This window comes from Choloepus didactylus, chromosome 16 (genome assembly GCF_015220235.1).
Source record: "Choloepus didactylus isolate mChoDid1 chromosome 16, mChoDid1.pri, whole genome shotgun sequence".
Classification (NCBI taxonomy): Eukaryota; Metazoa; Chordata; class Mammalia; order Pilosa; family Megalonychidae; genus Choloepus; species Choloepus didactylus.
This window is the reverse complement of record NC_051322.1, coordinates 73,790,368-73,806,642: the sequence shown is the minus strand read 5'-3', so window position 1 is coordinate 73,806,642 and position 16,275 is coordinate 73,790,368. Positions and strand designations below refer to the sequence as shown.

Below are 16,275 nucleotides of genomic sequence, written 5' to 3'. Positions count from 1 at the left end.
CTTTAAATCTGCTGTTGTATGTCGCCATTGTTTTTTATCTTGTGTATTGTGCCTTTCATTCCCATAAGTTTTGCCAATTGTTTTTTCACTTTTGATTTATGTTTTTTATATCCATCTCTTTCGTCGTATCTTCCCTTAACTCATTGATTTGATTTTTAGATTGATTTAGGAGATTTAATAATTAGTTGTTTCAATTCCTGTATCTCTGTTGAGGTGTAGTTTGCTCCTCCGACTGGGCCAAATCTTTGTTTTTCCTAAGATGCCTCGAAATCTTTTGTTGACTAGGCATCTGGTTTCCTTGATTACACCAATCAGGTTTTCCCAGACCAGATGGGCCCAGGTCTCAGGAGGAAGCTGCTATCAGTATCAAGTTTCCCTGAGCAGCAGGTTGACAGAATTTTCTGAGGCCTCTAGACTCAGTCCTTTTCGTATACTGCCCAGCAGGTGGTGCTTGTCAGTCCATAGATCCCCACCAGTGTAAAGAGGTGTGGCTCCTTTAATTCACAGTGGACCCAGTCCTGGCCAGGGGTTGAGAGTGTCAGAAACCAAACTTAAGTTGTTTCTGGTTTGTTTTCCCCCAGGCTCTGGGGTCTGAGTTCCCTGAGGGAGGGCCATCACTTGAGCTGGGCCCTACCCCCTTTCTTAGGGAAGATACACCCCCTAGGGAGTTCTCTTCTACCCTTGAATTCCTTTCTCTCTCTGACTCTAACTCTACCATTGCCTGGGCCAGCAGCTGCCAACTGAAAATTCCTGAGGCTTTCTCAAATGAGCTGCTTAGAATGAGAAGAAAAATGGAAAAAGAGCAAAAGCCCCTTTTCCGAGCCAGTCCCCATTGTGTTTATCATCTTGTGTATTGTGCCTTTCATTCCCATAAGTTCTGCCAATTGTTTTTTCACTTTTGATTTATGTTTTTTATATCCATCTCTTTCGCCGTATCTTCCCTTAACTCATTGATTTGATTTTTAGATTGATTTAGGAGATTTAATAATTAGTTGTTTCAATTCCTGTATCTCACTTGAGGTGTAGTTTGTTCCTCCGACTGGGCCAAATCTTTGTTTTTCCTAAGATGCCTCAGTTTCACCGGTTGACTGAAGTTTGTACCCAGTTCTCTATGCCTCCCCTTTTTTTGGACACAGTCATTCTCTAGCACTCTGAGCTCAGCCGTCTAAAAAAACCTCTGTTTTTATTTGGTGGGTGGGTGTGTCCTCCTCTCTGCTGGGAAGACCCACAGTTCGTGTTTGCTCAGTGCCTATCTGTTTTTATGTTGTATTCAACAGTCCAAATTTGTTAAATTAAAAATGCAATTGGAGCGTGAATGAGCCACCCCTTCTAGCCATTATTTCCCAAAAGTAAGAGGAAAGGCATGTAATTTGGGAACAGATAGGAAAAAAACCAGCAAGTCTTCACAAAGCTGTGTAGGGGTGAAGTGTCTCTTTGGCAAATGTGCATTTGCTCTTATTGATACAATAAACATAGAAAATACTTTATCAAGTGATTCAAACATTCAACTGATTAAAATGTTGTGGGGGCCTACATGATGGACAGCTGAATGTAAGACCTTATTTTCAAGCACACTTTAGAAAACTGGATTAAATATTTTCTGAAAGCCATCCTACAATGTAACTTTATGAGACCTGTTATTTTCATTATCCTTCCATGCTGGCAAGGATTCCACTCAAACACAAAATGTTTGTATCAGAAAACCATTTTTTTTAATCTTCTATCTTTTTATATTTTAGCAATTAATGCATTTAAAAGTCATGTAGGCATTTGGGGTTTTGGGAAATCAGGCACATCAAAGTTTTGTGTTTTATGGTTTTTAGAAATAATCATCTAACAGTGAAAGCTATCATTCTGAGCCCTGTACCCAGAATTTGCATTTCTGATCATTTTGACCTATGCCTCTAATATTTATGGATTATGTTATTCCTACTATTTTATTATGAAAAAATTAAAACATATAAAAGAATTCTATTGTAAACATTTATATACTCACCAATGATTCTACAATGAACATTTTTCTTTATCACATCTCTACATTTATCTATCAATCATTTCTTATGTATTTCAAAGTAAGGATAAGACACCAGTGCACTTTCCCACCAAATATTTCAGCAATTATGTCATGAATGAGTTCAATGTTTGTTTACAGTTCTTCTGTTTTGAGGTAAAATTCATATACATTGGAAAAGATGAAGTGAAGTAGCAAGATGGTAGAGTAGGCAGCTCCAAGCTCTCATTGCCCTACAGAAACATTGAAAAACAAGCAAAATCTGTCAGAACCAGCTTTATCACAACTCCAGAAAACAAAGGTTTACAGCAACCAAGTCCAGGTTCTTAGTGTGGGGCCCTGGCCCCTGGATCCAGAGGAAGCAGAGCAGACTTTACTCACAGATTACCATGTATGTCTGCTCTAACACGTCTGATGGGTACCTGAAGGATGGACAGAGGAACTCAGCTGTTTCACCTGTCTTGGAACCATTCAGGTTGGAAAAGCAGCAGACATCGCTATAAGGGCAATGATCAATCCACTGCCACCTGGGGCAAAAGGTTACAGTTGAGACATATAATACAACACATAAGGCCTGGAAGAAAAAGCTGGGCATTCAAAAGCACTTATGTATAAGAAGGGGTTTAGAAAACATGCATATACCCAATGCAAAATGCACACTCAAAAAAGACACAAGAACAGCCTCACTTTTCACCCTGGGTTGATACCAAGATTCAGTGCAAGCCTGGCTAAGTGTTGAGGAGTGAAAGTATGAAGGAAAAATCCACATATCATCTAAATTGATTTGGCAAAGGCAAAACCCAGCACCCCTTCTTGATAAAAAACAAAGAAAACTAGGAATACAAGGAAACTTCAACATGATAAACAGCAAATATGAAAAATCCACAGCTAATATCATACTCAATGGTCAAAGACTAAAAACGTTCCCTCTAAGATTAGGAACAAGACAAGGATGCCCACTGTCACCACTATTATTCAACATTGTACTGGAAATTCTTGCCAGAGTAATGAGGCTAGAAAAAGAAATAAAAGGCATCCAAATTGGAAAGGAAAAAGTAAAACTTCCCCTATTTGCAGATGACATGATCCTATATATAGAAACTCCTGAAAAATCCACAACAAAGCTATTAGAGCTAATAACCAAATTCAGCAAAGCGTCAGGGTACAAGATTAACATGCAAAAATCAGGAGTGTTTTTATACACAAGTAATGAACAATCTGAAGAGGAAATCAGGAAAAAATCCTACTTACAACAGTAACTAAAAGAATCAAATATCTAGGAATAAATCTAACAAAATATGTGAAGAACTTCTACATAGAAAACTCCAAAACAATGATAAAAGAAATCAAAGAACTAGATAAATGGAAGGACATTCTGTGTTCATGAATTGGAAAATTAAATATTGTTAACATGTCAATTCTACCCAAAGTGATTACAGATTCAATGCAATACCAATCAAAATTCCAATAGCCTTCTTGCACTAATGAAAAAGGCAATCATTAAATATTTATGGAAGGGTAAAGTGGCCCTAACTGGCCCAAGCCATCGTGAAAAGGAAGAATGAAATTGGAGGAATCAATTGCCCAATTTATTACAAAAGCTACAGCAATTAACACAGAATGGTACTGGCACAGAGACAGCCAGACCTAAAGAATAGAATTAAGAATTCAGAAATCAACCCTCACATCTATGGCCAACTGATTTCTAGCAGGGATACCAAATACACTAATTTGGGAAAGAGTAATCTCTTCAACAAATGGTCCTGGGAAAACTGGATATACATATGCAAGACAATGAAGGCGGACCACTACGTCAGACCATATACATAAATGAACTCAAAATGGATCAAAGACCTAAATATAAGAGGAAGAACTATCAAACTCCTAGAAGAAAACTTAGGGAAGCAGCTTCAGGACCTTGTGTTAGGGAATGGGTTTCTTGGAATTTACATACAAAGCACAAGCACAGAAAGAAAAAAACAGATAAATGGAACCTTACCAAAGTAAAATCCTTTGTGTATCAAAGAATGTCACCACAAAAGTGAAAAACAATTTACAGAATGGGAGAAAGTATTTGGAAACCACATATTCAACAACAGTTTAATGTTCAGAATATATCAACTCAAAAAGAAAATGACAAACAACTCAATTATTAAAAACTGGGCAAAACTGGACTGGAAAAGACTTTCTTGATAGGAGATCTGACAATGAAGAAAATCTCTGTCTTATCACCAGCTGGTTATAAAATCAAGAAACAGACATCTCAAGGAATAAGTCCCTTGTTAACATTTTAAAATATTAAAATTTACAGTGTGCAAAAAAATACAAGACAAACAGGAAATGATGGCTCATCCAAAAAAAGAGCATGAAAATTCAGAAAATATAAAAGAAGAAAACCAGAATGTGGGGATACCAAAGACTTTTAAAAAATGATCTTATGACTGTGATTAATTATAGAAATATAATAAGGTTATTTTATGAGCTAGAACAAATGTATGACACTATTTCAAGGAGTTAATAGGGTATATGGGAAAAGTACCTACTGCAAACTCTGGACTACAGTTAACAATAATATCTTAATATTCTTTCATCAACAGTAACAAATATAACACACCAGTACTAGTGATCAATAATTTGGCAGGGGGGGCGGGGGGTGGAGAAAGGCATGGATAAAAAGGGTATGGGATGTTTTGGGTTTTATTTTTTATTTATTTTTCTGAAGTAATGAAAACATTCTAAAATTGACCATGGTGATGAATGCACAACTATGTGATGACAAAGTGAGCCAGTGACTGTATACTCTGGATGGATTGTATGGCATATGAATATATCTCAATAAATTGCTTTAAAAATGAAAACAAAAACAAAAACAGGCAAAAGACTTGAATATATATTTCTCCAAAGAAGAAACACAAATGGCCAGAAAGCACATGAAAAGATGCTCAACATCATTATCCACTAGGGAAATGCAAATCAAAATCAAAAGATATCATTTCACACCCACGAGAATGGCTACTATTAAAGAAAATGTGCTGGAGAGGATGTAGTGAGAATGAAAAATGGTGCAGCGGCTGTGAAAGACAGTTTGGTGGCCCCAGAAAGTTAAGTACAGAATTACCATATGACCTGACAACCCCACATCTAGGTACATATGCAAAAGAACTGAAAGTAGTGACTCAAACAGGTATTTGCACACCAATGTTCACAGTGGCATCATTCACAATTGCCAAATGATGGCAGCAATACAAGTGTTCATCAACTGATGCATGGATAAATAAAATGTATATACACACAATGGAATATTATTCACCCATAAAAAGGAATTAAGTTCTGATATGTGCAACAGCATGGATGAACCTTGGAGATATCGTGTTGTGTGAAATAAACCAGACACAAAAGGACAAATATTGTATGGTATCATTGATATGAAATAGTTAGTTTAAAATAATCAAGTACATAGTCAGAAACTAGAATTCAGGCTATCAGGGGCCAGGATGGGGCTAGGGAATGGAGAGTTAATGCTTAAAAATTGTACAGTTACTATTTATGTGGTGAAAAAGTTCAGGTAACGGATGGTGGTGATGGTAGCATAACACTGTGAACATAATTAACAACATTTAAGTTTTATATTTGAATATGGTTAAAAGGAGAAATTTTAGGTTGTTACATGTTACTAGAATAAAGCATTTTTAAAAACAACCCGTAAGATGGTACAACACAATGAACCCTAATGTAAAACCAGGGAGTATGGTTAATAGTACAAGTATGAAAAAGTCTTTCATCAATTTTACTGAATGTGCCACAGTAATGAAAGGTATTACTAATGGGGGAGAGTGTATATGGAAATTCTGAATTTCTGCATAATTTTTTTGTAAACCTACAACTTTTCTAATAAAAAAATACATTTTTAAAAAGCGATAAACAAAAAAAATTATGTAAGTACTTACCAATGCCCGATATATGATTAATTGCTTAAAACCATTAGGTATCATTATCATCACATTCACCACTTAGGAACAATGGAAAGATTTACCACATGATCAAAAGCAAGAGAAAAGAGAAGTGTCTGGATATGATGGTAACAATCTTTTATTACTAGTTTAGGAGTGATCTATGAAAAACCATCTTGGAAAGGTCTCTTAAAAAATCTACTCAGTTTATATATGAGCTTAGATTGCCATTGTTGAAAAAATTAATAGCTGTAAATAAGATGAAAATCTCTCTGAAGTATAAAATGAGTGTAAGTCACACTGGGCCATTTCTATCCCATAATTATTTCTGCAGGGTTATTTCCTTATTCTTTATGCTAAGTGGCCAAAATCTCTTTACTAACTGCTCATCAGGTGGTTGCTTTTACAAAACTACGTAAGTTACGTCTTTAAGGCATAAAAGATACATACTGTATACAAATGAGCACAGCGGGAACTTTGTCTCTAAATTTGAGAAGCCATTGGTTAGTGTAGGAAAGGTGCGGCTAAATTTTCTATGTAACTATATACTGGATATTGAGAAGCTGCTTGGATCCTGTTCATTAATGTGTTGCAAGAAAACCTCTTAGGAATGTTTCACTAGGTAGTCACATTTAGGGGGGTGGGAGGGGTGGGGAAGAAGTCTGTAAAAAAATTGTAAAGGCAGTTCAATAATGGTTGGGGGTAAGGATCACAGATCAAGACTGCTCTGCCTACAAGCTGATTCTAAAATACCTAAGGAAATGCAAAGAACCAAGAATAGCCAAGAAAAAGAACCTACAGAGAGAATGTGGAGCTACCTGACATTAAGATCTATTATAAAGTTACAACAATTAAGATAGTGTGGTACAACTGGTGCAAGGATAAAGAAACCTACCAACTGAACAGAAAACTGTGTCAAGAAACGGACTCACATACATATACCTACATATATATACACATTCCACATGACCAAGGAGAAACTGTGGTAATGTGAGGAAGCAATGTTTTTTCCCTAATGGTGCTAGATCAGCTGGCTAGCCATAAGGGAAAACTTTTACCTTAAATCTTACCTCACATTACTAACAAAATCAATTCAGAAAGATTTTAGATTTACATGTGAAACGTAAAACAAAAAGCATTTTTGACGAACACAGAAGAACATCTTCATGACCTTGGCACAGACAAAGATTCCATATGCTACCTAAAAAAGGGAAAATTCATAAATTGGACATTAAAATTAAGAGCTTCTTTTCATCAAATATATTCTCAAAACACATGCATTCAACAAAAGGACTTGTAACCAGAATAGATATTTTTAAAAACCAACAAATCAATACAAAAAAGACAATCAATTCAATAAAAAATGGGCAAGAACTTGAAGAGATATTTCACAAGAGGATACTCACAGGTTTATAAAATAAGCACATGGAAAGTATGCAATCTTGTTAATCATCGGTGAAATGAAGACTAAAACCACTATGAGTTACCAAACTAGAAGTGAAACAAATATCCACTGGATAAATAGTGTTTTTTTAATTCATACAATGGAACACCATCCAGATACAAGAATAAACTATGTACAAGTACATGCAACAAAAATCTCACAAACACACTGTTCAGCAAAAGAAGCCAGATGCAAAATACATACTATTTGACTGCATTCATATGATGCCCCAAACAGATAAAATTAATGCTACTGGAAGTCTGGATAGTGGTTACCCTTACAGAGGTAGTAACTGGAAGGGAGCCTGACAGAGGCTTCTAGGGTGCTAGTAGTATTTTTTTGTTCTGAGAATTGATCATATGTATTAACAGAAAACATTTCAAGAGGTTAAGTTGTGGATGGCCAAGGAGGTCCCTGGAGGTATATAACATGCAAATGGATGGCAGGTTCTGCTGCGTGACTTGGGGTGGGGATGGCTGGTATGTTCAACTCCTGGCTCTACTTTGGGCAAGTCTGTATTCTCCCTGGGCCTCAGTTTCCCCCTATCATTAAAATGGGGATAATGGTGCATACCTCATACAGTTGTTAAAAGAATCAAAATGAGTTAACACATGTAAAACATTAGAAAAGTGATTTACCTAACATAGCTTAATAAACGTTATCTGTTGACTTGGTCTTGTCCAAAGTGTGTGACTGCAAAGGAAGCATGGTCCAGGGGAAGCCCAGGGAGCAGACAGCTTTTGGGGCTTACCCAAAGGTCTCCACAGCCAAACTGTGGAGAGTATTGTTGGGTGTCCCATGCTTCCTCAATACTGGACTGAGGACAGGAGGTGGAGGAGGGCCCCAGTCCCATGAATATCTGCTAAACCAGTACTGACAACTGTAGCAGCCATTGCATCAGCTGCCTTCAAAGAATCAGGAACATCACTGTCAGAGGGGAGGAAGTGGAATAAAACTTACCACGTGTGTAGTATTTGATGTAACAGAAACTGGGGATGTGGTGACATCCTACACTGATGCCAATGGGCCAAATCACAGGACTTTGGTACCCTGGATCTGGCCTCTACTCTGAAGACCTAGAGACCTCTGCAGTGACTGGTTCATGATAGCCCAAACATACAAAGCCTGAGGCAGACAACAAAAAGTCACTTTATTAACAAGGAAAAATAAAAAATGTTCAGTGGCTACAATAGTCACATTGGCATTTTTTGCCTGGAGAATGACCTACACTAGAAGCCAAATTTTCATCAGAAGGGTATGTGAATACATATCAGAATAGCATAATGGCAATAGGCTAAGTCAGGCTGAAGAGGAAATCCCCAGAAAAGCTAAAAGGATTGGAAATATAGGATGTGCTGCTGACATACTTTCTCTGCTTTTCTATTGCTAAAAAAGATCACACCCTGCCTAGAAGCCAGTCCCACTTTGTGAATCTCTGCTCTGGGTCTCTATGAACCATATTAATACTTGAATTCAGACAGCAATCTTATCTCCTTATTTTGAAATTAGCAGTAGGGCTAGGAAATTCATTCTACTGATAATCTACCTCACAGAGTAATTATACAGATTAATTAATGTAAGTCAAAGTCTCTAAACAATGCTTTCTTTCCCTGCAGGAAAATTTATTTGGGAAGTCATCTGAACCAGAATTGCTGGGTGGCACTGAGAGAGCAAGAGGGATGAGCTGAGTGCATGACCGCCATCCATCACTACCTAGCAGGCAATAACCTCTGCAGTCAAGGACCTCTCCCCTTTGGATGCCACTGGAAGCACTGCCAATTTGTCTCCCTGAACACTGTGGCCATGTAGTCCTTTTCCATTAGTATGTTCTGGGTTCAAAGAATTCAATGTCAGCTTTTTTATTTAGTCACATCCCTAGTCTTTCCTCCCAATCTTAGGCAATGTCACTTCCACAAATGGCTGAGTTGATCCTCATTTCTAATTTCCTCCTTGGAGGATAAACTGAATGGCAATTCTGGGACTGCCCTGGTGTCATTTCCATGAACTGCCTACATCATGGAGCTACGAAAAGGCATTCTTTCTGACCCTGCAGTAACAAGCCATGATTTGGGAAAATCCCTCTGCCTCTTACAAGTTACAAAGTCATGAAAGGAAAACCACTCAACATAGCCTATAGGATGTGTGGGGCACAGCTTTACCAGCTTTTACTTCGATGACAGAAGAAAGAGTGTGGGCATGGACCACGTTTCCCAGTCTTTTCCCTAACATTCTTCTTGAGTGACTCTTCTAGAGTTACTGCCCAGACACTTAACTGCAGTAAGGAGATGTGGGGAAGTGGAAGGAAGACAAGCGAAGGCAATAAGGCAAACAAAACTCAAGGAGAAGGGCAATTGCCTTAACCTGCCCTCTTCTCCAAGGAACTTCGAATGGAGTGCCCTGTCCCAAGGTCCCTTCTTAGATCCATTCTAGACCTTTACATTTCTCTATTCACTAAATGCCCCAGGGATTCTAATTTCTTTTTCTCTCTTCTCTGTACTATCACCAATTCCTCCATACTCTGGGGGGGATTCTTTTCTCCCTCAAGTTATCCACAGAAAGGAAAGGGCAGAAGGAGGCTAAAAATATGTTTTATTACCTGCTTAGAATTAACTAAGACCATAAAATTAGAATAGTGATACTTATTAATAATAAAGCAGCTTTTTGTTCCCTATCAAACTACCAAAATATTTTCTGGCACTTTCCCCAGAATGAAAAATGAACCTGGATATAAAACAGTTAAGAGCTAAGCTTTCCCATCTTCTCAGCACCATTACCAAACCTTTCCTAGCTAATGACAGCCACCACAGTCAGTTGTACTATTATCTATTTCCTCAAATGACTTATGGCAAACCACCACTAAGCCCAAAAGACTCAATGCCAATTTTTGCAAACTGGTAACAGTCTGGACATTGACAGACTGCAGAAGGAACAGAAACCAGGAAACCCATGTTTTCTTGTTAAAAAGTCTGCTACTATAACACCATGAACAATCAACATATATCAACTAATTAAGAGACTACTTTTTTAAAAAAGTACTCCAGGTAAGTATAGAAAGTAATGTCTTTTTAAACTATACCTTAAATAAATGATTTTTACAAGAATATGCAATAATTGCTATGTATATAACTGCTTTGCTGTAGCAAGTTCTCCAGACTGTGCTGCAAAGTAAGGAAAAAGCTCACCTAGGTGTCAGTTCTGGAGGAGAAGTCAAGCAAGATGCCAGGGCTGACCATTGTAATGGGTCTGAAATGGCAAATAAAATTTTTTAATAGAGATTAGACACTGGATCCTACTGTGCAAAATACTGATGTTATAAGAGGAGGAATAAATATTGCTTTTTTTCTGGGCTGAAGGGTATAACTGATCTATAGCACATAGTATCAGTAGCCTAGATCTAACATCAGTGAGAATTAACCTGACATCCATCTTTCTGCTTCCTTTACAGTCATACCCTACTATTATAGTTCCATTTGTAAATCTGAGAAAAAAAAGTGCAGTGTTTAGAAAGGAGAGATCTTCATTCAATCCTGAGAAAAACAACCATAGCATCTTTGTTCAATTAAGAAATGTAAATGTTTAATTACATTCTTGATAACTGGAACCATTAACTGCTATGGTATGAAAATCTTAAAAGAAAGCCTAAAAAGCTCAAAAACAATTCTATGCTGCCATCTAAAATGTTCTAAACACTTCTAGAATTACAGCATACTGGCAAATAAAGCAGTTACTATTATACCAAAAAGTATTAAGTAGCTAAAATTCTAGCTAAATAACTTATCTCAAGTTTTGTGACCATCTAAAACTGTGTTTTAAAACTAACTTTAGCAATACATATCGAACACTTATTCAATTGTACAGAACACAATCCATTTAAACTTGAAAAACACCATATAACTACATGAATGAATGCACACACACAAACCAGTATACTCCTTCACCAATTCTACAACTATTAAAAATTTAATACTGTAAACAAACATGAAACAAATCAGAGCACTGTGTTAAGAGTTCAGCTGCTTTAACAAGTCATATTATAATTTTTATGAGATAACAGAGTAGAGGCAAATGGAATTCTTAGAACCTTACTTAAAAATAGATTTTTAAAGACAAATGTCCCAACTCATTTTTATACACACACCAAAGTTCATCTGTCACAGACAGCAACTATTGAACTCATATGCTGGAGTTTCTGGCAGCATTCTGCACATTTAGAATAATTAAAATAAACAAAGGTGTCAAATCTATATAAGATGGATCCTTCAAATTTGTATAAGATGGAACATAGCTGTTCTGGTACTGCTGTACATATGTTCACTGCTGCTTCTCAAATGCAAAAACCAAGTAAATACCTAAAAAAGAAAATAAACAAATGTTAGAGATCGGTTTCTCATATCCTCATGTAAACAGTCCTTTTCAGATAACTTGATAAAAATTCTTAAGCTCTCAAAAAGCTTTTAAGGAGGAAAAATCCCACTAAGTTTAAAAGTTCCTCAATTACTTTGAGACATATTTAAGTAGATATGAGATCATTTATGTTTACTTGAAAACCAGTCTCCACTTATGATAATATTTAGTGACATCACAGGCCATAAGAAAACCAATTCAACAGTTCTAAAAAAATTCAAAGTACAAAAGCAAAGAATATTAAAACTTAAAACATCGTATGACTCCAATCTTTTTACCAGGAGTGAGGTAGATAGATAGAATTGCACTACAGTGAACACCACTGTCAGTGGTACTCTAAAATTTCTATTCAGAAGAAAAACTAGTAAGGAGAAATGTAAGAAACATACATAACATGCATGTTAAAACACTTCCGACTGTTGTGTTACAGGCCTGATAAGGAGACTGTGCCAAAAGCTACATGACAATGAATACTTTGACATGTCCCTTACCTGGCCCCAGCAGTTAACAGCCCTGCACGTATCTAGGCTGCAACATACTTTCTCTTTATAATGGCATTTCCTATGACTCGTGAGTGTTCAAAGACAGCTAGATGAACTTATGACTCCCTGTTCTGGATCACACTGAAGTTCAAACCTATTATATCTGCTAATAAAATACAAATAGATTTTGTGGTAAGAAAACGCCTGAAAAGATGACAAACCTGCAAAACACCACAAGGGTGTCCAGGACAAGCACTAGCACATAGCAGCCAGTAAGTCAAGATAACACGTCATGAACTTGGGTTCCTTGCTCAGGGAGTCAATTTTTGAACAGGGGACAGGTGACAGATGGCAGACTATGTCACAGGCTCCCAATTGCCTAGCGTCTTGCCCTTCCAACTCAACTTGTAAAGGAATGCCATAGCTGTTTTTCTAAAATACTACTCTGGTCACGCTTCGACTCTCCTACTCCTTATTTTACTAGTTCTGATTTCTTATAGGAGAAATGAAAGGTGACCAACATTATAGTTGACAGATGGACAGAGAACAGGCAGGGTGATTATCCACACTCTAGATTCTTCCAGAGGATGAGAAAGCAAAGCAGTCTAAAGCATTCTCAGGTATGTCAGAAGACTTACAAGAGTCCAACCTTGCCAAATCCACCCCAAACACACCTATACCAATTGCAAATAACCCTTCGATCCTGTTCTCATTTAGGGACATTTAAAACTATTAGACACTGAAGTCTGATTTTAGATAAGCAAGGAATAACTTTCCTTTCCAACTCAGAAGTTCTGAAAGTCTTGCTGATTATATAAAATTTCTTCTGCTAAAAGCATTTCAATTGGCATTTAATGAAAAAACCTTGAACCACTCCTGAAAGCAAATCAGTAACAATTCTCTATTTTCCTTTCATATTGAAAACATCTTTTAGAGGAGCAGCATGCTTTGGTACTAAGAGCTTAATAGAGTTTGAAATTGCAGTTTTATCATACAGGCATACCTCATTTTATTGCACTTCACAGTGCATTTTTTTTACAAATTGAAGGTTTGTGGCAACCCTGTGTTGAACAAGATTACTGGCACCATTTTCCCAACAGTATGTGCCTACTTCCTGTGTCTATGTCACATTTGGTAATTCTTGCAATATTTCAAACTTAGTCATTATTATTAAAACTGTTATGGTGATCTGTGATCTCTGGTGTTACTATTGTACTTGTTTTAGGGCACCACAACCTGCACCTATATAAGATGGCAATCTTAACTGACAAACGCTGGGTTCTGACTGCTCCACTGACAGGCTGTTCCCTCATCTACCTCTCCCTGGGCCTCCCTATTCCCTGCAACACAATAATGAAATTAGGTCAATTAACGGCCTCTTAGTGTTTAAGTGAAAGAAGAGTGGCACGTCTCTCACTTTAAAACAAACGCTAGAAATGATTAAGCTTAGGGAAGAAGGTGTGTTGAAAGCTGAGATAGGCTGAAAGCTAGGCCTCTTGTGCCAAACACTTAGCCAAGTGTGAATGTAAAGGAAAAGTTCTTGAAGGAAATTGTGCTAGTCCAGTGAACACATGAATGAAAAGAAAGCAAAACAGCTTTATTGCTGAGATTGAGAAAGTTGTAGTGGTCAGTCTGAATAGGAAATCAAATCAGCCACAACATCCTTTAAGCCAAACCTTAATTCAGAGCAAGGCCCCAACTCTCTTCAATTCTATGAAGGCTGAGAGAGTGAGGAAGCTGAAGAAGAAAAGTTGGAAGCTAGCAGAGGTTGGTTCATGGGGTTTAAGGAGAGAAGTTGTCTCCATAACATAAAAGTGCAGGGTGAGGAAGCAAGTGCTGATACAAAAGCTGCAACAAGTAATCCAGAAAGATAATGGGTGAAGGTGGTTACACTCAACAAAAGATTTTCAATGCGGATGAAATACCCTTCTATTTGAAGAAGACGCCATGTAGGACTTTCACAGCTAGAGAGCGAGAAGTCAATGCCTGGCTTCAATGCTTCACAGGACAGGCTGACTCTCTTATTCAGCTGGTGACTTTAAGTTGAAGCCACTGCTCCTTTATCATTCTGAAAGTCCTTAGGGCCCTTAAGAATTATGGTCAATCTACCCCACCTGTGCTCTATAAATGGAACAACAAAGCCTAGATGACAGCACATCTGTTTAAAATGTGGTTTACTGAATATTTTAAGTCCACTGTTGAGACCTACTGCTCAGGAAAAAAAAAAGATTCCTTTCAAAATACTATTGCTCATTGACAATGCACCTGGTAACTCAAGAGCTCTGATGGAAATGGATGAGATGAATGTTGTTTTCATGCCTACTAACACAACATCTATTCTGCAGCCCATGAATAAAGGAGTCATTTTGACATTCAGGTCTTAGACATTTCATAAGGTCATAGCCACCATGGAGAGTGATTCCTCTGCTGGATCTGGGCAAAAAATTGAAAACCTTCTGAAAAGGATTCATCATTCTAGATGCCATTAAGAACATTTGTGATTCATGGGAGGAAGTCAAAATTTCAAATTAACAGGAATTTGGAAGAAGCTGATTCTAACCTTCATGGATGACGTTGAGGGGAGGAAGTAACTGCAGACGTGGTAGAAATAACAATACTAGAATTAGAAATGGAGCCTAAAGATGTGATTGAATTGCTACAATTTCATAATAAAATTTAAGTGAAAACAAGGGATTAAGAATAGTACATAAGCATAGCTGATAAAGCAGCAGCAGGTTTTGAGAGCACTGACTCCAATTTTGAAAGAAGTCTATGGGTAAAATGATATCAAACAGCACCATAGGCTACAGAGGAAAGAAGAGTCAATCAATGCAACAAAATTTGCTTTTATTTTAAGAAATTGCCACAGCCACCCCAACTTTCAGCAACCAACACCCTGATCAGTCAGCAGCCATCAACACTGAGGCAAGACTCTCCACCAACAAAAAAATTATGACATGCTGAAGGCTCAGATGAAGGTTAGCATTTCTTAGCAATAAAGTATTTTTTAATTAAGGTATGTAAACTGTTTTTTTTAGACTTAATGCTATTCTACACTTAATAGACCACAGTATAGTGTAAACGTAATTTGTATATGCAATGACAAACAAAAATAGTCACATGACTTCCTTTATTGCCATATTCACTTTTATAACGGTGGTCTGCAACTGAACCTGAAATCTCTCTTAGGTATGGCCGTACTTACTAGATATATAACACGAGACAAGATACTTTCTGGCCCACTAAGCCCTCCAATTTAGAACACCATAATTCACCACAGTCAATTGATCCTGGAATGCTAGTTCCTAGCTGCAATCTGGCCACTGCTCTTTCCCTACTGCTTTTCACATTTCTAACTTCTCTTCCTCAACTGTATGGAGCCATCTAATTCATTTGTATGATATACTTAATGCTTTAATAGAAAAATAATACAGTTCTAAGCTCCAGCCAGTATCGTCACCATTATAACCTCTGATCAAAATTGTTTTCCTTGTACCATACTTTGGGACTGGCAATCTCCACTACAGGGAAAAGCAATGAAATATGCAGGTGTATGCACACATTCCCTAGTTTGTCAAAGATGACTATGTCTGTAATACAGTCTCCAATTCCACATCTATTGATGGTGCCATTATTCTAAGGCAAACAGGCTCAAAACGTTGGCCCTCCGTGTCCTTTTTCCTGTTGCCCTCTATTCAAGTCAGCAAATCCTATCAAGCTTGCCTTACACAGCAGTTTCCATGAGGCCATGGACTAGGACTATGGAGCCAGACCTCTGGATTACCTCTGTGACCTTAGCCAAGTTAGTTATCCTAAGTTAATAAATAGAGACCACCTCATAAAAGTTGTGAGGATTCAGTGAGTTACTACCTATGAAAAGCTTAGAACAGTACCTGGCACATGCTGAATGCTCAATAGTATCAATTATTATTTCCCAGATTTCAGTAGTTTTCATTAAACTTTCCCTCATCTATTTATCTCAAT

The 16,275-nt window shown here is 37.3% G+C and overlaps 1 protein-coding gene across 4 annotated transcripts in view; it reads right to left on the bottom strand.

The window, feature by feature from the left end:
* Positions 1-7,479: 7,479 nt before the first annotated feature.
* Positions 7,480-16,275, bottom strand: part of RNMT (RNA guanine-7 methyltransferase) — a 40,068-nt gene continuing 31,272 nt past the window's right edge. For 2 of the 4 annotated variants that reach the window (XM_037805725.1, XM_037805726.1), the window contains exon 11: positions 7,480-11,754. In XM_037805725.1, the coding sequence (XP_037661653.1) occupies positions 11,717-11,754 (38 nt within the window). In that variant the 3' untranslated portion in view covers positions 7,480-11,716. The remainder of the gene's footprint in view (positions 11,755-16,275) is intronic. The other 2 variants (XR_005212181.1, XR_005212182.1) reach the window with 2 other exon arrangements.